General features: G+C 39.0%; 1 protein-coding gene across 1 annotated transcript in view; it reads right to left on the reverse strand.

The window, feature by feature from the left end:
* CCDC18 (coiled-coil domain containing 18) overlaps nucleotides 1–21,834 on the reverse strand; it is a 43,216-nt gene extending 21,382 nt beyond the window's left edge. Inside the window, exons 1-15 of the mRNA XM_075182357.1 lie at nucleotides 21,708–21,834; nucleotides 20,138–20,293; nucleotides 18,674–18,783; nucleotides 18,381–18,509; nucleotides 17,360–17,456; nucleotides 14,691–14,812; nucleotides 14,276–14,549; nucleotides 12,642–12,739; nucleotides 12,438–12,553; nucleotides 9,520–9,740; nucleotides 7,899–8,009; nucleotides 7,602–7,733; nucleotides 2,680–2,814; nucleotides 1,051–1,128; nucleotides 786–902 (exon numbers count right to left, since the gene is read on the reverse strand). Coding sequence (XP_075038458.1) covers nucleotides 786–902; nucleotides 1,051–1,128; nucleotides 2,680–2,814; nucleotides 7,602–7,733; nucleotides 7,899–8,009; nucleotides 9,520–9,740; nucleotides 12,438–12,553; nucleotides 12,642–12,739; nucleotides 14,276–14,549; nucleotides 14,691–14,812; nucleotides 17,360–17,456; nucleotides 18,381–18,509; nucleotides 18,674–18,783; nucleotides 20,138–20,293; nucleotides 21,708–21,755 — 1,944 coding nt within the window. The 5' untranslated portion in view covers nucleotides 21,756–21,834. The remainder of the gene's footprint in view (nucleotides 1–785; nucleotides 903–1,050; nucleotides 1,129–2,679; nucleotides 2,815–7,601; nucleotides 7,734–7,898; nucleotides 8,010–9,519; nucleotides 9,741–12,437; nucleotides 12,554–12,641; nucleotides 12,740–14,275; nucleotides 14,550–14,690; nucleotides 14,813–17,359; nucleotides 17,457–18,380; nucleotides 18,510–18,673; nucleotides 18,784–20,137; nucleotides 20,294–21,707) is intronic.
* Between the last annotated feature and the right edge of the window lie 681 nt (nucleotides 21,835–22,515).

Below are 22,515 nucleotides of genomic sequence, written 5' to 3' on the forward strand. Positions count from 1 at the left end.
GAAGATACTTTACAGCCATGTAAGTTGGGTTTATATCTAGTATATTTATTTCTTAAATATACAGTAAAATATTATTCTGCAAATACAATTTAAAGAACAAATCTTAGCAAAACAAGAAATTAAGTTTGTTAGCACCCAATGAGTTAATTTAAAAAAAATAAAAATAAACTTGTACTTTCTGTGGATAAGCTGTCAGATCAGAAAGGACCCCAATGGCTGTTTTGGTCCCAAAATTACCCTCACCTCTCCTCTTACTGCTCAGACTGTTTTAAACGCTGTGAACTTTCCACTGGCATCAACATCCACTCTGACTGTTTCAAACAGGCTGAGTTGTAAGAGGACAAAGGAGTGCAGAGATTGGTCCATGACTGCTGTAACGGTCACATGGTGTTTCTGCCAAACTGAGAATCGACAGTAAGTACAATCTTTTATGTTAACTCTTTGAATGACACCAAAAACAAAAACATTTAGTTTTGGGTAGTATCGTGTTTTTATTATAGATGATTAGCATTTTTTTATGGGCAAGAGAGGAAATACTGCTTGCCCTGCCGAGTTAAAGTGAAATAAAGAAAAAAAACCAAAAAAACCATAAACACCCAACAGTCAAATGTGAAATATAAAAATTGTGTTTAATAATAAAAATGTTTTTTCTAAACAAATACTATACATAATTAATGCAAAAATTATGTAGATTTGATTCACAACTCAGGTAGCAAGAAACACATGAATTCAATGTACTCATAACAACCGAAAGTAAATCATGTGATCATTTTAATAATATTTACCTCTTCTGCTTTTTTCTTGACCTGATTTTCAAAGTGTTTCCTGTTGTCTTCTAGCTGTTGTAAATACAACCCCAGTTCTTCTTTGCATACCACTAGGGCTGTTTCAAGCTGTCTCACCTGTAAATCAGATACATACAATTAGGATCAACTTATTGAGTTCACACAACATGAAAACATCTGATAGCTGCCACAAGGGGCAGTAATGTGCTGCAAATATGAATATGGTGTTATTTCTACAGTACACTACTGTATATACATAACTCACCTTTGCAGTTTCATCCTCCACTTGCTTCTCAAGTACTTTCATTGCATCTGCTGTAATTTTTGTTTGAAGGTCCATTTCCTTTATATAAAAGAGACACACGTCAGTAATAATAGACAATAAGGCAGAATGAGAAATAGTAATGAGAAAGGTGAGGATGAACTGTGAAGACACAGAGTGCAGAAAAATCAGTGAAGGGCAAAGGATTACATTTCTTTAATTAGGCAACAGAGACTTTAGAAGAATAAACTTGCCAAAAAACAAAAATAATGTATAATAATAATTATTGAGAAGAACTGTAATAAAATATTACAAATTTATTATGCTATTTGTGATGTTAAGAATACATTTATCCTACCACTCAAACAGCTACATATATGATAAATGTACACTGCTGGTAGATCCCATTGCATTATGTCCTTTACTCATATTCATAATTACAATCTGCTTATGCCAAATTGTTGCACAATCAATGTAAGTCAGGGTTTCCCAAACCCAGTCCTCAGGGCTCCCCAACAGGGCAGGTTTTCCGGATCACATGTGACATAATTAGGACCACCTGTGGATCTGTTACAATGTGTCAGTCAGTAATGAATACACCTGTGCTCCAGCAAGGAGATATGGAAAACCTGCACTGTTGGGGAGCCCTGAGGACTGGGTTTGGGAAACCCTGGTGTAAGTGAATGTTGTGTGCTCCTAATATGTAAAAAATAACAACAAGAACAAATATATATATATATATATAGCTACAATTCACATATCTGCTTTACTCATGTGCGCTACAAACACAAAGGTTCTCCACTTAGGAGAAAGTTGATTCTTGGCATGGTGTCGTGGAGCACTGGGGAGTAATTATGGATTCCCATTATGTTTTCCTTTGATTGGATGTCTTATGTCTGGAAAGTAGGAGGAGGTCCAACGTCCAGTGCTCCATGAGAACAACAAGATATATATATTCCTTCAGTGTTACAGAGGGACAGATGTACAGTTAAGTTGTGAAAAATGTGGTTACAGTTTTTGGCCATTTATTGAATCAAACCCTAAGGCTAGATACACACTGGAGAAGTTTCCGACCAATCTTTTATCTACAACGATTGTACCTACGACCGGTCGGGCACACTACAGACGGTTTACTTTCAGATCTGTGCTCTTCAACTGGTCCTATAGTCGTTTAGAAAATGATAGCACATTCCTGTCACACTGATTAACCACCTTGTTATAGCTATCCACATGTCATTAGCTTCTGTGACTCTGAAACTAAATATTCAGTCTCGGAACGAGCAAATTATTCCATCTACAGCACTCTCTACATTTAGTCCCCAGGACATGTTCATTGCCGGCATCGGCTGAAAAAAACATTACTCTGAAGACTCTATGGAGATCATGATCATGAATGCATACACAATACAAGATCGGAAGATTATTAACCACTATGACCAACCAAATGGAACTACAATCTGCACTTTGGAACGACTGTTGTTCATCGTGTAAGTATACACACTAATGCAGTATGTGGCTGAGCGGTCATTTATTAGGTGATTGGCCCGTGAATTGGCTGTAAATCCTCTAGTGTGTACCTAGCCTAGCTCAACAATATAATGTCACAGCCTGGAAAAGAGATACTGAATGTACCCTTCTTGTCTCTATCAGCAAGTTATCCAGAGATTCAAGCTGCTGCTGTGTTGATACAGTGTCTTCTTGCAGGGTCTTTATGGTAAACTCATGTTCAGCTACTTGAAGGTTCTTCATTTCCAGCTGACACTGGAGCTGCAAGTATCAAAACATCAAAAATAGAGATCACATTACTAACATGAGGGAAGGTGAGCAAAATAAGTAACATCAGGTCTCAGTGCTGGGACCTGGAATGGCTGTACGGGAATGAGTGCATAAGGCTCCTGCGCTGCTCCTTTATCAATACATCTATCAGAAGACTATTCACACTGAGAGCTAAAGCCACGTGACATCACAGGAGTGACGTGCTAATGACAGCAATCTCCCACACTGGCATACATTAACCATGTTGTGTCTGCAAGGGCCCATGCCATAAAAACACTATAGTGCATGCTCCAACGACTTGACCTCTCCACCCTCAATCACATACAGTATATATGGTTTTGGGATGAGAGTGTGAGGATGCTGGAATTGGGACTTTGAAGCCTGAGTGTTACACCACTGGCCTCATGAACAGCGATGCTTTTACCTGGCAACATGAATAAATGCTCAGTACAATGCTGACATCAGGTACACTCTGTATTTGCCAAAATAAATAAACTATGTATGACTTTTCATTAAATAAATAACAATTTGATAGGCGTATAGTTTAAGATAATTAGCCTTTAATTATATATTATTTTAAAATACCTTAAACAAACATGTTATTAGTCATTTCATGTTTCTGCTACTCTAAAGGTCATAACTGCAGGACAGTGGCATCAAGTAACTGTGGTAAAGGTAGCACGGTGATAGGAGTTTAATGCAGACTATGTTACAAATAAGAGGATTTTTTTGCTTGCGTTAAATCCATTTTTCTAATTCCATTTGAGGGAACTTAGTATGAATTCTTGAAAACTGTTTGAAAGTGAAGCTCTCCCCCCTCCACCAAAAGTTTCTCTTTTTTTTTTTTTTTAAACTAACAAAACAGCACGGGGCAGCACGGTGGCTAAGTGGTTAGCACTTCTGCTTCACAGCACTGGGGTCATGAGTTCAATTCCCAAACATGGCCTTATCTGTGTGGAGTTTGTATGTTCTCCCCATGTATGTGTGGGTTTCCTCCGGGTGCTCCGGTTTCCTCCCACACTCCAAAAACATACTGGTAGGTTAATAGGCTGCTAACAAATTGACCCTAGTCTGTGTGTCTGTCTGTGTGTGTGTATTGGGGAATTTAGACTGTAAGCACTAATGGGGCAGGGACTGATGTGAGTAAGTTCTCTGTACAGCACTGCGGAATTAGTGGTGCTATATAAATAAATAATAATAATAATAATAATAATAATAATAACAAAGCGCCAATGGATAGAACAGAAGAACCAAACAAACAATTACCATTTTCTAATGGAAACGAAACTGAATCAAGAAAACAGAGTGTAAAAGGGACAGGAATGCAGTGTCCCCAAAAATGGAGTCCGGAAAATTGATTTAATGCAAGTATAAAAATCCTCTGTCTCTTTATTCCACTTTGGGGGACACTGCTACCTTGGGGATGTTCCAAAACTGCCCCTAGGGGAGTGTACGCTCAGGTGCAGCTGTGCGCAAAACTTTTTGTCCACAGCTAGATTCTTTGGATACAAATACATTTAACAAGTAGAATTTTGCAGAAGTATGGACGGAAGACAGGTTACGCATAGAATGAGCTGTAACATTCTCAGGAAGAGGCTTCCCTGCAGAAATATAGGCCTGCCAAATCATAACCTTAATCCATCTGGCAATGTATTCTTTTGTCACTGGTCAACCTCTCTGCAGTGACTTAACCTCCCGAGGATGAGTTCTGGTCTAGAGCGGGTATAACAACGTCTTAGTTCAAGTGAAATTTTGACACCACCTTGGGTTGGAAGGAAGGTTCGGTATGCTATAAAAAAAAAAAAAAAAAAGAATTGGTGACCTTCAAGATAGGGCGGCCAATGCAGCTACTCTTTTTGCTCAGGGAATGTCCAGTAAGATTGTGACTTTTCATGTAAGGTATGAAATCAACCGAATCTAAAAGGCTCAAACAGTGTTTGCTGCAGGGCTGAGAGAACCAAATTTAGGTCTTAATGAGCTGGAACGTAAGGTGGCTGGACATGTAGAACCCCTTGCAAGGACATATGAATTTACAGAATAATACCCAATTTCTTTTGAAATTAATGACAGGGTTGAAACCTGGACCTTAAGGGAAGCTAGTCCAAGGTAGCTGTCCAGACCATTCTGCAAGGAGGACAGGAGGAGCGCCAAGTTAAAGGAAGCAGTGTGTACACATTTACCTCTGACCAAGAAATGCAAGCAATCCGCACTCTGTGGTAGTTTTTTGCAGAAACTGGCTTTAAACATGGTTTGAATGACCCCCTCTGAAAGACCCTTCCCCCTATGGATCATGGCTTCAACAGCCTTGCCTTTACAGTCTGCCAAGGTAAGTCTAGAATTACTTGAGTTACCTTGGCTATAAATTAATGGACACCCACCCTCTAGGCCTCCTTTAATACCTGAGCTAGCATGGCAATCAGTGGGAAACGATAAATCAGTGGACTGTTCAACAGGACCATAAAGGCATTCACCAAGAATCCAACAAAAATGGATCTTAAAATAAACTCGCACTTCCAACCAATCTACGCCGTCATTTAAAGAAGTAGCATTTGGAATCGGAACTGCAGAGAAATTTGGAAGGAAGTGCAATTGGGGGCAGCCACCTTGGGTGGAACGTCTCATTGTAATCCTCAGGGAGGGAATAGTTAACCTGAAACTTGCAAGGAACTTGAAACTTCCTGTCACATTTTTACCAGGCTTCTCTCAAAAGCTCAGATAATCGGAGAGAAGAGAGAAAATAAATTGTGTAGCGCTTTATCTTCTTAAATAAAGAAAACTCCGGAGCTTCCAGTTTCTCAAGGTCCTGAATATTAAGGGTCGTATAGTTAATACTAGCTCACCGCTGCGCTGTCTGTTTGCGGAACCAACCTTTGTTTGGTCCCCAAAATCTGAGCAGTCTGCGATCTCACCTTCATCCTCAAAAGAAAATTCAGATTCGGAGACCCCAAAAGACTGAACCTGGGCTGAGCCATGGCACTTGCAAGGCTCCTGAGCTGAAGAAGATCGAAGTATTCTCTCCAGTGAACAGGACACTTACACCTGAACAGATATTTCCAAGATAGTTCCTGTACCACTGCTTCTGGTGACCCCTGGGAAAACACCATGAATGGGGATAAGCTGCTTGGGCCCTGAGGGGGGACAGGAGGACCTCTGTCACTTACCTCCTGAGGAAACATGGCGAGCAGCTTAGCTCTGCGATGGATTGGGCTGTCAACTTCACCCAGGCCGGTTCCGCCATTTCGACTGTATCCCACCCCCAGTCGTGATTGAACCGTGGTCCTCAGCCTCACAAGACTCCCCCATCCATTAGGTAATTTTGCCTGGTATTTGGAGCAGGTAAAGTATAGAACGGATTTTCCTCTAGCAGACTTACATTTGGAACTGTATCCCTTATCTGACAGGATAGCAGATGAACAACAGGAAGAATAGCTGTAGAACCCAGTCTAAAAAAAGGAAAGTGAACTTACAGACAATAACTAAATACTATTGTAAATATAAATTGCAACTACACAACAGCGGAATGGGGAAAGCCCTGGTGCAGAAACAAACAATGGAAAATTCAACAATACACAAATTTAGTACATTGACAGGAAAACTGACAATACAATCACTGAAGCACACACTCCAAAGACCAGCGCCAGCATCTTAGATGAAATGCAGTTTTTAATACAAAATGTGAAAGTTGATACATCTAATCTAGTTAGGAGGCGGTGACAAGTGCTGAAGATAAGCACCTGCTCCCACTGGCCCAGTACAAACATGACATTGTCCTGATAGGACAGGTTCCACTGCCTTTTTTGCCTATTGTGTGGGGTTAAAATCAATAGTATCCCCCACCTCACCCCGGTCACCGCAGGTCCTACACTGTGCTTCTAATGCAGGACGCAGCAACCAGGGGTGATCAATGTAAGCCCTGTCTCAGTCTGTAATAAGAATAGACTGGGGCTGTAATGTCAGATGCCATAGCTCCCAGAGTGCAGACTGTTGAACAGAATGCAAAGAGAATGGAATCGCTCAGCAATGATGATAATCGGGTCCCCGGTTACTGATCAAACACAGATGACCAGGTGACCTCAGTGAGAGTCTTACCATCTGGATGTGGAGGTGGTAGAAGAAGCAGTGCCTAAAGACCCGCTTCAGAGACTAAGCAGTGTTCTCAGAGAACACCACTATAAGAAAAATGAGAAGCAGTTGGTGGAGGGGTATAAAAGGGGAGGAGCTTCTGTTATAAACAGCTTCCAAGTATTCAAACTAAGTGGCAGCACTCTATAGCCCCAGCTAGCAGTGTCCCCAAAGTGGAGGACAGAGAAATATACAGAATATGATGTGTCTATATTTACACACAGATAACAAGATAGAATACACAAATAATGCTAGCAATATGACTGGTCATAATTAGATGTAATGATCAAGGTTTCATTTAATGCAATTGGTTCTTTCATAAAGGAGAATTTAAAACTAGAGGATCTGGTGTTATCAATGGAATGCATCAACTATTTTTAAATAATTTTCAGGTTCAACGAGATTCTTGGTTATGTGCTGTAAAGGACGCACTGAATGCTGGGAAAGGGCTGCTGAACTATGAACCACTTACTGGAACCTGACTCAAGGCCAAATGTTACCAGCCTTTCCCTGATTGACTGCACCTAGCTAAGAGGAAGCAGAGCTGGCTGTGTTAGCCAAGTATTCATTCTGATATAACATTACATGAAGCTATTATGACAAAGACACTTTCAGATTAATCTCATCATTTACAATGACCCGTCTGATGATCTTACCTGCTCAATCTGTTTCAAGAGTTCATTGTGCTGAATGAGGTGGATATTTTTAGATTTTTCAAATGCCAAATGCACCTCTCTGTGTTCTTTACTAATGCTTTCTTCCAAGTGATGTATTTGAGATTTAAAATCCTGGAAAATATGAAAAAATATCATGAAAACCCAATACTTCCGGCAAGTACTATGGTGGTCAGATTGATGAAAATGGTGACACTAGGCATAAATAAATGACCCTTTCTTTCTGAAAGTACAATTATTTTTCACAAAAAGCATCTGTCGGCAGAAAATAAGATTTACCATGAGCTCCTGTTCTAGCTCTGCATTCCTATCTGCAGCGGACGCGTAAGCCTGAGTCTTCTCTTCCAACAGTCTCTGGAGCGAGGTCATTTTCAAAGATTTCTTTGTCATCTGCAAATATATTTCCAAAATCACAGTATTTCTATAAGTTTCTAAAAATACTGTACGTAAAATGTCACAGGGTACATTAACTATTTACATTGTAACATCCCCGCTGCACTGACATGTAACACGGTCTAGGCTGTAATGTGAACCAAGGTGGCACAGTGGTTAGCAATGCGCTGGGGTCATGAGTTTGATTCCGCCCAGAGCCCTATCTGTGTGGAGTTTGTATGTTCTCCCTGTGTTTGAGCGGGTTTCCTCCCACAGTCCCACATAAGAGTAGGTGAACTGTCTTGTCAAAATGGACGTGTGTATGTGTTAGGGAATTTAGATGGGAAGTACCAATGGGAAAGGGAGGCGGCATTATATGATTGGCGCTAAATAAACAATAATAATTATTATAATGGCTTCTGCTGTTTGCCAAGTGAAACCTGTCTTCCTCAGCCAGGCAGAGGAGAGGTAACACATTTGTCACTACATACTTCCTTTATCTTGATTTTAACCTATTATAAACATGTTTTTTCTGAATTGCACCTTCTAGACTGATTTACTACATACTAAATGAGGCCCAAAACATATACCTTATAACAAGGATTTACTTTGTGGAAGATCACAGAAAGCAAAATATATGTGCATAGGTCACAGCTTGGCATTTACTGTACGTGGTAGCTGCCATATTGTATTGGATTAGCTACTGGCATTGAGAGCAAAGGCATCCAAGTAGTGTTTTTAAATGACACATTCATACATTTTCTAGCAATATACAGATTTGAAAGAGTTTTTTGGACTGACCATATGGTAAAAAAGAATAAAAAAGATAAAAAAAAGGAAGGAGGCTTCTCACAAATATAGGTGGACTTACCTTTTACACAAATGATGCCAACAGCATGTGCACAATGAATGCATGTATCTTACTAGTTTGCAATATGCAATACTGGGAATTATTAAGTGAAGTATTTAGATGGTTTTTCCTTTGATACAATTAAAATTGTTTGAGATGTCAAGGTTATAAAAATTGCATGTATGACCATTACATGTCCAGCACCCACAATGCAGTCCCAGTGCTCCTCTTGTCCCTTGCCAACCAGCATTCTATAATAAAACTGTGTGTGTGTATAATGTGTGTGTGTGTGTGTGTAATATATGTGTGTGCGTGTAATATATATATATATATATATATATATATATATACACACACACATATATATATATATATATATATATATATATATATATATATATACACACACACACATATATATATATATATATATATATATATATATATATATATATATATATATATATATATATATATATACACACACACACACATATATATATATATATATATATATATACATATACACACACACACACACATATATACATTTACACACATATACACTATTTATATAAGTACTTGCGGATAAATACATTAGATTTCAGGACGGCTATTGTGACATACATGAGTGATGTATGTATGATCTATACTTACTACTTACTACTTACTACTTACTTCCTGCTCTAGTTTGGTTGTTTTGGAAGCTTTCTCCAGCAGCTCTTCCTGGATGAGCTGAAACTGATTGGTTCTCTGCGCCATAGAGAGTTTGGTTTTGGTAGTTTCAGCTTGAGCTTTACCAAGCTTCCTCTGCAGTTCTTTCATGGCGTCAGTCAGTCTCTCATTCTCTGCTTCTAACTGTTTGCCTACAGTCTCTAGATGCAGGTATTTCTCTGCTTCTGTAGTGAAATGAAAATATTCAACAATTCAAAACCAATATGGGACAAGTATTAAACTCTTGTCCTACAAGTATTCTTTCCAGAATGTTTCTCCTTTATCCAGGAACTTAACCTGGCCTCTGATATATCCTCCTGTGGGGAGACCTGCTCCTTCTCCAAAAACGGTATGAATTTAACACGCTAGCTCAGTGTTGGCTAACCTGTGACACTCCAGGTGTTGTGAAACTACAAGTCCCAGCATGCTTTGCCAATATATAGCAGCTTATTGCTGGAAGGGTATGCTGGGACTTGTAGTTTCACAAACACCTGGAGTGTCACAGGTTAGTCAAAACTGCTCTTGGTAGTCTCTAAAACCTTGTGCTATATAATAAATGGTAGAAAGCATAGACTTATTTCTGCGCTTCATTTCACCAGCAACCTGAAATATTTATTGCTGAACTCATATTATCTTGCAACAGCTATTGGAAATGTATTCTGGAGATGCCCATGGTAATTATTGTGCACCTTACAGATAAGCCAGGCACTATGGGTAATAAGAAAGCCTTTTACCATACATTTGGCAGAAAGATCTCTGTCAGTCACAAAATAGATTTGTATTTCCTCTTCTAACTTGGTTTTCACTACAATGTCCTGTACAGGGGCAAACAAAGGATTTCTAGAGGGGTGGTTACCAAACGCTTGATTTTGGAATAAATAAAATAAAAAACAAAACAAAACCTTACTGCCATAAGCCTGCAACAGGCACTTTTTCAGGCCAATTATCGTAATGGTTGTAAATTAATTTTTACCTTAGCAGCAATTATAACCAATATATACATCTTGATAATGATAAAACTGATTGTAATAGTTTACAATTAATTGTGATTTAGATAAAAGGGAAAAAATTAAACATGGCTAATAACTTGTGATTAATTTTGTACTGTACTTTTATTTCACTTGAACATAATGTACCCGCTAACGGTAGTGCAGACAGGATCAGAACCTAGGCAGGAGAGGATATGACACAGCATGGATAATTAGGGCTATGATGTGGGCTCCCACCTGTGTGTCTGTAGGTAATTGCAACCTGAAGGGTTTTCTTATCTGTCCACCATGCTTCTACTCTCCACCCTGCTTTGTGCTGTGGTGGAGCCGAGTAGCTGCTATGCTAAATCGCTCCATCTGTCACCTGATACTTCAAAGCCAATTAGGACCAGAGTGTCATGTGAGCCTTCTCCTGCTGCACGGTGGGAGGTGTAGTTTGCAGTGTTCATAATATATATACACACACACACACACACACTGTGAAAGTCAAATTATTGGATGAAGTAAACTAGATTGACTAATATTGTTTTACCGTGCGATTGCGATCGGTACGCCACATGTAATGACACAATCGCACGGATTGACAACACACATTTACAGTCGCAGTAATATGTTTTAGAGATTATTCATACAAGCGTGCCCTTAAGACTCATTTCTTTATTCAAGTCTATCAGTCCTCCTCCTAACTCCCTTGTCCTGGCTCTCTCCCCCAGTTAGTACCACCCTATTTGTGTCTCCCCCTTCCCTTTAGGATGTAAGCTCTCAGGAGCAGGGCCCTCTTTCCTTGTGTGCTCCTTCTACTATTCCATCACCCTCTGTACCTCTTGGCCTGCTTCCCTAGCCCTGTTTTCCTAAGCTTCGGCCTACTTCTCACTGATTTCTACCATCATTTTCACTATCTGTCCTAGAAATAATCCGATTTGCTTTACCTTGTTACCTGTGTTTGTATATATTTGTGTTCTTTCTGTATCATGTTGTATCTTGGTTCTCTGTTTTCTGCATATGTAATGTACGGCGCTGCGGACCCTTTGTGGCGCCTTATAAGTTAAAGATAATAATAATAATAGTAGCAAAAGGTATTAATGGTTCAGGTCCCCTAAAAGGTAAAGAATTTAGTCTCATATTAAAGCTTATTTCACCTGCATTAACCCAGTTTCGACAAGTATTGATCGCATCTAGCGGTCGCAAGTTATAAGCAATATGAGATTAGTACTCAAAAGTATTTTGCTTTTGGGTCAGTTTAAACTGGTTATTTGGTGGGAAGACATGTAGACAACAGCTGAGGGAAATAGCTCCCCCACCCTTTGTTGATGATCAAATGAACAGACCTATGACCAGCAGACAACTGGAGCATCGTTAACCCTGGACCAATGAAGACCTCTCTAATTGTTATCTGTGTACATAGTGACATAATCAGTGATTTTTGTTAACTGAGACTGCATATAAGCAAGCTACTGGGTCATTGTAAATCCTCTACCTCCCTGACTGCAGACTACATGGACCTGGGCCCAGGTGAAGCGCTAGCGAAAATGTAATGTATTCGGTTTTTATACTTTGTGTTATTGTTATACCTTTTTATGCGTCATAATGGCTTGCTGTAAATCCTGCTATGTTTTGCAATTACATCTCTTTGTGCGTTGGAACCACAATAATCACATTGGTAGCGATGAAATGAACATAACAATACACACATACATACATACACACACAAATATACTTTATTTTAACGTGGATAAAGTTCAAATGAAAGTTGCAAAGAAAAAAATGGTATCAAGGAAACTCTACAAACTACTATAGGATGTTAAGAATTGTAACTGCTGGTCAAACCTCCTGATTAAGTAAATTATAAAAGATTGGTGCAGGGAAATATTCACATAAATATAGCACAATTACCTATTTGCTGGAAGCTTAATTTTACTGGTTCTGAATCAAGTGCGTCCCCGCTATATGCACTCAAAAGCTTAGCTTGAACTTCTCTATTTTCTGCTTCTTTCACCGACAGTTGTGCCCTAAAAGACAAGTAAAACGAGTCTCCATTTGTTTTCATAACTACATCTGCAGGTTTAGCACAGTTTACATGTGTATATATAGAGGTACCTTAGTTCCATGATGAGCAATCTGCTGTCATCCAGATCAGATTTGTTTACATCTTCCAAAACATTATCTTTTTTAAACTGAAGAGTTGTCTGGTGATACTGTGATTCCAAGTACATAAAAAGATAATGTTAACAACAAAACAGCATAAAATACACGTGTGAAGACCTCTCATTAGAAGGTTAGGTGTATTTGTTAGATATATCAATACAATTACAGACAATGTAACCAACTGCAGAATATCACTTATGAGTAGAATCAGAGAGAGCTGAAACCACCAAGATAACAGCACTGAGATAAACAGTGCTTGTTGTGACTACATAATACTTATTATACAGCACAAATATGTGCAGAGTATAGATCAGTGTTGGCTAACCTGTGACACTCCAGGTGTTGTGAAACTACAAGTCCCAGCATACCCTTCCAGCAATAAGCTGTTATATATTGACAAAGCATGCTGGGCTTTGTAGTTTCACAATACCTGGAGTGTCATAGGTTAGCCAACACTGGTATAGACTGACCAATTCTGAAGAGCTGAATGTGAGAGAAATTATGTGAACAGCCAACATTAAGCTAGAAATACCTGCACTGCTAGCATTATATTCTTTTAAATACCCCAAAAATTTTTGGGAGGTTTGGAGATTGAAAAATGTAGGAAATGTAGACAAGCGAGTTCTATCGCTAAGGAATCCGAGGCCACCTGTCAGCCACGGAGCGGAAAATATCGGGTCAAGACCCAGGGAGAGCATATCAAGGGCAAAATGTATCAAGCTGTGATCTGCCTTTTTGTGCCGACAATGTGTGGAAGTGCGAGTTGATCGTAAATCGCCAGTAAAGTGAGGTAACCAAAATCGACATGCTACAAATCCTCGTCACTATATGTCTGAAGCTGGGATTTTGTAAACTCGCCCAAGATTGCTGTGAAAAAACGCCAGAATCAACACAATGCTTTGGCTAGACAAGATTAGCAAACACATCAACTTTCCACTGCTGGCCAATGTTAATATAACAGAAGGCATAATACAAGTTTTAATGAAGAGGGTAATCATGATTTGTTGTTTAGAGGGGCAAAACTATTAATTAATTATCTTACGTGGCCAAATTATTTTATAAATAAATTAGTGGGCCAAATTTCAGTCTGATGTGATTTTCTGATGTGGCAACACTTATAATAATAAGTTTAGCCCTCTCTAAACAAGAAATCATGATTACCCTCATAATTAAAACATGTATTGTGCCTCCTGTAACGTTAAGAATGGCCAGATAGCTCTAACAACATGCTTTTTTTTTTTCTTAAGCTCAATCGCCGGCGAGGTTCTGCCTCTGCTGAATCGCCGGCAAGGTTGACTAAACCCTGCTAGGTGTTTTAAAATCGACACACATCGCCAGTGATCGGATTTTGGAATGTCAAAATCACAGGTGAATACATATGGTGACTGTGCGCATAAAATCGCTGGTGATCTCGAGCAATTTGAAATCGCTGAAAAAAATCTCAGCTTGATACATTTACCCTCAAATCTTATTTAGATGGACAGTAGAACTCTGAAAGGAGATAGATTCTAGATAACAGAAAGCAGTTGGCCAGGAAAACTAACCCCATGCCTGTTCTTACTCCACAAATCGTGAATTGGTTTTACCTTTAATTGTGACACTGGCCTGACGCCACCAGACTCAGACCCACATGGTATAATTTTCTTGAGGTCTTCGATTTCAGCCAGGCGCTGTTTTAATTCCTTAGTCTCATGTACAAGGCTTCTGTTTTCTTCAAGCACTTTCTCTTTATTTTCAAGTTCACTCTCAAGTCTGAGAACTCTCTGATTAGACTGGGTGAGAAGTGATATAAGCTCTGTATTTTTCATTTCATTACATTTCTGCTTCTCTTGTTCATCAGTCTTTTCAGATATCAAGTTCCTAGAGTGGGAAAAGAAAGTATTTCAAATATATTCTATCTGTAGCAATAAATCTATATTTTTCCACTACAGTTCACTGAAATTGCTACAAACGGTCACCGATATCTGGCAGTAATGCTGACTGCTACCAGCATGATTGTACCTTAAATGCTCTCTCGCATTTCCAAGTTCGGTTTCCAGCTTTGTACATTTTTCCTGTGATTCCAGACGCTCTTTTTCACAGTATTGGAAGTTCTTGTTAAGCAGCTCTCCTTCTGCCTGAATCTAAAACAAACACACAAAATATTTAGCATTAAAGATGAACTCTCACCCTCTTCTACTAACCTCTTTACTTATTATTGCCTCTCCCCACAAAGGCTAGCTACAGACTGCAAGAAAATTATCCAGATGCAATAGTTTCACCAATTTTAGCAACGACAGAAAAAAGAAAAAAAAAAAAAAGTCCCTATCAGCATGCCGATTCCCATGTACACACTATATTGATTTTATAACGATAGGTGCTCTTCATTTGTCATTTGAGTTGACACTTGTCGGCAAGTGAGCGGAGCTGTTTGAGGTACGTCAGTGTGTCTGAGTGCTGCTGTGTCTGTGCACTGTCAGTGTATTAGATGATACAAGACGCTGCAAACAGAAGAATTACACTGATGCCTTTTCAAACATGATGGAGCACCTTGCCATAAGGCAAAAGTGGCTCTGGCATCAAAACAACGAACTTTTGGGTCCATGGCCAGGAAACTCCCCAGACCTTAATCCCATTGAGAACTTGTGGTCAATCCACAAGAGGCGGGTGGACAAACAAAAACCAACATTTTCTGACAAACTCCAAGCATTGATTAGGCAAGAATGAGTGGCCATCAGTCAGTATGTGGCCCAGAAGGTGATTGGCAGCATGCCAGGGTGAATTGCAGAGGTCTTCAAAAAAAAGGGTCAACGCTGCAAATATTGACTCTTTGCATAAACTTAATGTAATTGTTAATAAAAGCCTTTGACACTTATGAAATGCTTGTAAATTTACTTCAGTATATCATAGCAACATCTGTCAAAAAGGTCTAAAAACACTGAGGCAGCAAACTGTGTGAAAGCCAATATTTGTGTCATTCTCAAAACTTTTGGCCATGACTGCAAGTGCATACATACTGCAGGATCGGAAGGTGATTGGTCATTAAACAGTACTACCAACCAAATGAAACGATGACTGGCACTTTGGGACGACTTTGGATCATCGTGTAGGTATACACACTCACACGATATATGATCAAATGGTCGGATATCGACTGATTTGCCCGATTATTGGATGAAGATGCTCCAGTGTGTACCTAGCCTTACAACTGCAAGATTTCTCCACATTTATGGAACTTGCTTACTCATCTCATTCAATTATCTCTAAAACTAAAAATCAACAAGTGTCCCTAGAAGTTCCATTTCCTCAACCTCCAACTCTCATTGGGGGCGATATAATTCAGCACGTCATTTGCCAAATGCTGGGGGAGCTGTTCAGTTCTGGGATTCGCAATGCTAGTCACAACTGGAAATAAAGCTTGTTTATGTTCATTTTTGCTCATGGTTTCAGGAGTAACGGAAATGTATAGCTCCCCCAGCATTCGGAGGGAATAAATGACATGCGAGGCAACTCACATTGAATAGAGTGCCCCATATCTACTTCTAACCTCACACTTACTCATCTATTTCATTGGCCACTGGCTGCTGGCAGAATTGCCCCACCTAAAGCTCTGTGTTTCTGTTAACCAGATGGCGGAGGTCTTCACCTATTGCAGACTCCTTTCCCGTAGAGCTTTATACGCTCACCGGCACTCAGATGCCCCCAGGACTTAACTCCAGACGTAGTGTGAGTTGGTAATACAGGCCCGTAGCGGCAGGGCAGGAGGCTGAATAGAAGGCAGCGGTGAGTCAGACGGCAGCCGAGGTCAAGGGTCACAAGCAAGCAGAATAGTCAGTAAACACGCCAAGGGTCAGGGTCACAGGCAAAGAAACAGAGTCCAAGGTACAGGCCAAAGGGTCAGGGCCACGGGCAAACAGGCAGGGTCCAAAGTACAGGCAGAAGGTCACAACAGGAGATACAATAGCAGAGTATCCACAGGAACTGGGTCCAACAGACAAGACAGGAGCAGGTCAGCAAACTGGTAAGTAAGCGCTATAACCGGCAGGGAGGCTAAACCCTCCCCGCCTTAAATACTAATGCTGGCCAATCAGGGCTTTGCCCTGTAATAACACTCAGGAGTGGACTGATTAATAGTGGCTAAATCAATCAGCCCGCAGGCTTGAAGAAGCGCGCCCGGCTGCTCTGTAACGGTCGGAACAACTAAAGGCAGTGACGTCCCGGTCGTCATGGAGATGGCTGGGACGCCAGGCGGAGTCAGAGGTGAGTTGCGGCGCTGCCCGTGGCTCCTAACAGTTTCCTACACATTTTAGAATCTAAATTAATTTGACCCAAACTCCCATAACCTTCTATTACATTACGCTATTGTGTAAAATTCCCTCATTGCATAGCGCTGATATGATGGAACTTTAAAAAATGAATGAATAATAAGTTCCCCTGTAATGTACAGTACATTAACAGGTTTGAACACGTAAGAAATGTAAATAGCTGAAATAAAGACATAATACTAACATAATTAGATTTGAGTGAGGACACTATAATTGACAACATAAATATCTTGTCAGTAATAATCAAAATATAAACTTTCCAAGACACAATTAGGTGCATAGGGGCTTGCAGCGCAAACAAGTGATGTAAACAAAAATACCACTTCAGTGGCAAGTAAACATTATATGTAACTTACTATATCTTACCCTTTCTAACTTCTCTGCAACATTTTTTTTGTATTGTTGGAAAGCTCGAGTCAATTCTTCAGCATTAAGCAGTGCCTCGTTTCTCTGTCTTTCAGCTCTATGAGAAGAATCACATTTGTTAGCATTGAACTCTTACATAAAACAATTAAAATGTTTAATGTTAAATTACATTATAGTCAACAGACCTCAAATTGTAGAAAAAGTGAATGCTTATAGAGCCTTTAGATACAGGCCTGGCCAATAACGCAGTCCCAGCATGCCCTGCCAGATATCGACTGGCAAAGCATGCTGGGACTTGTAGTTTCACAACACCTGAGAGAGCTACAGGGTGGCCAGCCCTGATATAGAACGTAAGCTCACGAGCAGGGTCCTCTATACCCTCTCTATCCTGTCTATTGGTTATGTTTGTATGTCTCTGCTACATTATACACTACATATGCTATTCTGTATTGTGCTATATACTATGTTAGCTACATGTATTGCTGTATTATGTTTTTTATGTCAAGTTATTGTATTTATTTATTATTACTGTATTTGTTTTATATTGATATACCCTTGCTGTACAATGCTGTGGAATTTGTGGCGCCTTACAAATAAACGATAATTATGATGATGAGACCCTCTTTCATGTAAAACAAATTAGATTTTAGATTCAATGTTCCTTTAAGAAACTTATTTAAAGAGTTATTGGTCATCTGCATGGGGGAATGACTAACCAGATTGTAGCAATTTTAGGAAATGTGTGCATCTCATTTTATCTCTGGTTTGCAGGTTAACAATAGTGTTTTTTTTTCAACCATAGCCATAAAGGGTAGCAAACATGGAAAATGCTCAGCCACAACATAATAACATGGCCCAATTTAGAGAATTACATATAAATAGTGGCCCTTCTTTCAAATAAATGTACATATAATGTTCATAGATTTTGGTCCGAAAATTTTTGGTAAGATTTGTGATTGCTTAAAGTAGCCTTACCTTGTTACTAAGAAATATCAAAATCGTTTTAGTATTTATGTCTCACCTTTTACATAGCTTGTTAGATTCACATAACTCCCCTTTCATTTTTTTCACTTCCTCTCGGAATTTTTGCAAGATTTGTTCTTTTTCAGCCATTATACAGTGACTTTCCAGTAGTTTATCTTCGGCAATTCTAAGAAACAATCAGTAAGAAACTGGAGTTAGAATATCCATGGAATAGAAGTTGTATGATAAATGTATACATAATTACATTATTACTGCAACAAAACTACCTGAAGGAAGCATGCTTCAACATATATATATAATCACAATACAAAAATAGCACAAACATGTTACCTCAGAGCTTTCTCCTGAACTTCAGATTCTGCTTTCAAGCTCACGATCTGTTCCTGAAGCTCGGGAAGTCTAGACGTGCGAGTTCCAAGAGCAGACCCGTAAAAACGCACCTGATAAACAGTGTTTCAATACCTATTAACTTAAAAAATACATACACAAACAAGTAATTCCAAATTCTTCCATCTTCAGAATATGTCCCTTCTTCACGCCAAATATCACCAGATCCTTATAATGTCCTTCCTCAAATACTGAAACCTGCTTGTTACTGGCCTGTTAGTGACAAGACTATTCCACCTACATGTTTAATTCACCCATAAATACCCATTTACCATCTATAATACTCTAGTAAACTCTTAATGTTATTCCCCCTCTCATAACCCACTTTGTGCATGGCTGCAGGACTTCTCCCACGCAGCTACATCGCTGTGGACCTCTCTATAGCCCTATCAAACTCACTTCAGCTTAACTTTAACTGATACCTAAACACCTGCCTCTTTAAAGACACCTCTCTCTCCTCCTTGGTAACTATTTTTACACTGTATCTCTCTAAGACTAGCAACTTTAACTGTCCTCAGTAACTTCTAAGTTTGTTATTTTGCTACCTCCCACTTTACAAACATCAGCTTTCAATAGAAAACTGGTGCTATAGCAAGGAATGCATTATAAAAGATGGCATATAATGGAATAAATATGTTTGAATGTATGAGACTATAGCAGGTGGTAAGGAAAGGTGGTGTTATGAAAGGATCATCATATAGAGGGAGCATTGTATTTAGTAGTAACTGTTAAAATTGTTGTATTTATAAATAGATAATAATGAAAATACATGTCAGTAAAATCTTGCTAACTTCTGATTAACAGAATCAACATTGTTCGACATTTTAGTACATAAGGTGCACTATGTTTAAAGCTATGTGACCATAGCATCAAAGCGTTCATAACCAATAGCCCTGTACCTTATAGAGAATCTACATCAAATAAGGAATTTTGTAGAGGATGCTGTATGTATACAATGCAGAGGCTTTGGGCTACCATTCGTTACACTAGCACAGTGCTTGTCAATCTCTACCATCCCTCTCATTTGCATACTACAATCAATAAAATTAAGCAACATAAGCCAGCAAGTTGGAAGCTTTTGTCTGACATAATCCCAGAGTTTCCTATGGAGGAGTTTCAGTATAACTTTTCAAAACAAGTAGTTCCAAATTATTCCTCTTGTTGATCATCTTCAGAATATGTCACTTCTTTAGACAATAAATAAATAATTCCGCCTTCAACAGCTTCCATCTGAAACCAGCCCTAATGTTGGCATTTGGTTTGGTATTCAGCTGAATATTTTGTAATAGGATTCAATAGTGGTCAGAATCCTAAAACGTAAATTTGGTGAATCACCGATATAAATATTTTCTTACCTAGCATATTGCAGTTTAACAAAATAACATCAAAAGTAATTTAGAGAAATACCTTTGATTTGGATTTTGCAAGTTCCAATTGCACAGATTCTAGTTTACTCAGAAGAGAGTGGTTTTGTGAGGTCAAAGATGCATTTTGCTCCCAAAGAGAATTCAGTTTCTCTCCCAACTTCTTGTTTTCTTGCTCAGGGTTCCTCAGTGAGTCAATCTTAAAACAATATAAAAACACAAGAGAAAAATTATATTTGACTATTATATTTAATGCCAATCCTTGAATGAAATCTAAATTGGAAATACAACAGCTAAAATCCAAATGACACTTTTATTAGAGATGATTTATGACATGACTTGCATGTTGCTATTGAGAGAGCACCTTCTAAGTTTGTTTAATGAGCTCTTTAAAATATTGTACTGTTAGTGGTCCCAAGAGTGAACCTTTGCTGATCCCATACAAGAGACGCTGTTTATAATATTTTAAATGCACTTGTTAGTAATAGCACGTATCAGACATTACAGGGCAGCACGGGGCTTAGTGGTTAGCACTTCTGCCTCACAGCACTGGGGTCATGAGTTTGATTCCCGACCATGGCCTTATCTGTGTGAAGCTTGTATGCTCTCCCTGTGTTTACGTGGGTTTCCTCCGGGTGCTTCGATTTCCTCCCACACTCCAAAAATATACTGGTAGGTTAATTGGCTGCTATCAAAATTACCACTAGTGTGTGTGTGTGATAGGGAATTTAGACTGTGGGGCTAGATTTACTAAGCTGCGGGATTGAAAAAGTGGGGATGTTGCCTATAGCAACCAATCAGATTCTAGCTGTCATTTTGTAGAAAGCACTAAATAAATGAAAGCTAGAATCTGATTGGATGCTATAGGCAACATCCCCACTTTTTCAAATCCGCAGCTTAGTAAATCTAGCTATGTAAGCTCCAAAAGGGCAGAGACTGATGTGAATGACAAATATTCTCTGTACATCGCTGCGGAATTGGTGGCGCTATATAAATAAATGGTGAGGATTGTGCTGGAACCGAGTGTGTTATGATACAAGTCTCTGCTCAATAAGGAATTGTTTGCTATGTGTATAACATCTGTTTTCTAGCATCAAGGGATATTATGGGGGGAATTCAATTGCTGGCGATGTGGCGCGCGAACATCACGCCGAGCACATTGCCGGCAATTATGGTAGAAATCTCCGTTCATTTTTCCTCGCTCCGCTGCAAAGTTTTTTCTGGAATGTCCGTGAGACACTTCGCAACTAATAGAATCCCCACCCCCCCTATATGTCTGGTTTGTGTGTTATTAAACTGTCATGTTAGTGGTTATCCAAATTATTATCAATATTATGACCCAATGTTAAGTAACAGTTTCCAAGCCTTAATATATTTAATTCAGAGGTAGGTACAGTACATCAAGGGGTGCATTTATCAAGTGCTAGTTATGTAAAACTGATGATACTCTGCTGTTTTATTAAGGACAAAGGCCATCGAGTTTGGTCTTTAATAAAATTGCTGTTGGAAAAAAATGACGGCAAACGGCAGAGTATCATCGGTTTTTACATAACTGACACTTGGTAAATATATCCCCTAAGAGTTAACTGTGTGGCAAGAAGGGAATGACACACCTTATCTCGAGCTCTCCTTAGGGAATCCCCTCCATTTAGTGACAACATGTTCCTTTGTTTAGGAAGACTCTCCCTGGGCTCACAGTGACTGGGCTGCTCAAGATCTTCTAACGTCAGACCTAAGGGAGCTCTGCTCAGAGAGTGCTCACTCCCACTGTCACTGATACAATAAAAGGCAAGCCAGAAAATAAACAGAGGCACAATGTATAATAAATGACATCATAAAATTACAAAATAAAATGTATAATAAAGTACAAAAACTGGTAGTAAAGGGCTCAAAAAGAGCACTGTAGCTATAACAGACCATTTTAAAAGGCTATTTAAATGAGACCGCTTTTAACACTATTGAACATAAAGGGCCCAATTCATTAAGGAAACAAAAAAAAAAAAAAAAGGAACTTTGAACCTTGGCAAAACCATGTTGCAATGCAAGAGGTGCAAATGAATTTGTTATTTTGCACAAAAGGAAAATACTGGCTGCTTTTTCATGCAGGACACAAATACTTAATAGCTTTATTTTTACACTGACATTAAAAGTTGATCTAGGACATGCTCTACCCCAATTATAAATCGGTTATCTTTACATTTTACATTTACTTCTCCCTCCAATACAACATGGTTTTGTCAATGTTCAAAGTTACTCATTAATTTAAGCCTTTCCTTAATGAATCAGGCCCAAAATGTATTATACATGATTACCAAATATTTTCAGCAACTCACTTATTTAGAACATGTAATATTATTTTCAGTTGTTATAAGTAATCAGCTCATAAATATTGGTAGCATACTTTAAAGCTGTGATTATGTA

The sequence above is a fragment of the Mixophyes fleayi genome, chromosome 8, assembly GCF_038048845.1.
Source record: "Mixophyes fleayi isolate aMixFle1 chromosome 8, aMixFle1.hap1, whole genome shotgun sequence".
Classification (NCBI taxonomy): domain Eukaryota; kingdom Metazoa; phylum Chordata; class Amphibia; order Anura; family Limnodynastidae; genus Mixophyes; species Mixophyes fleayi.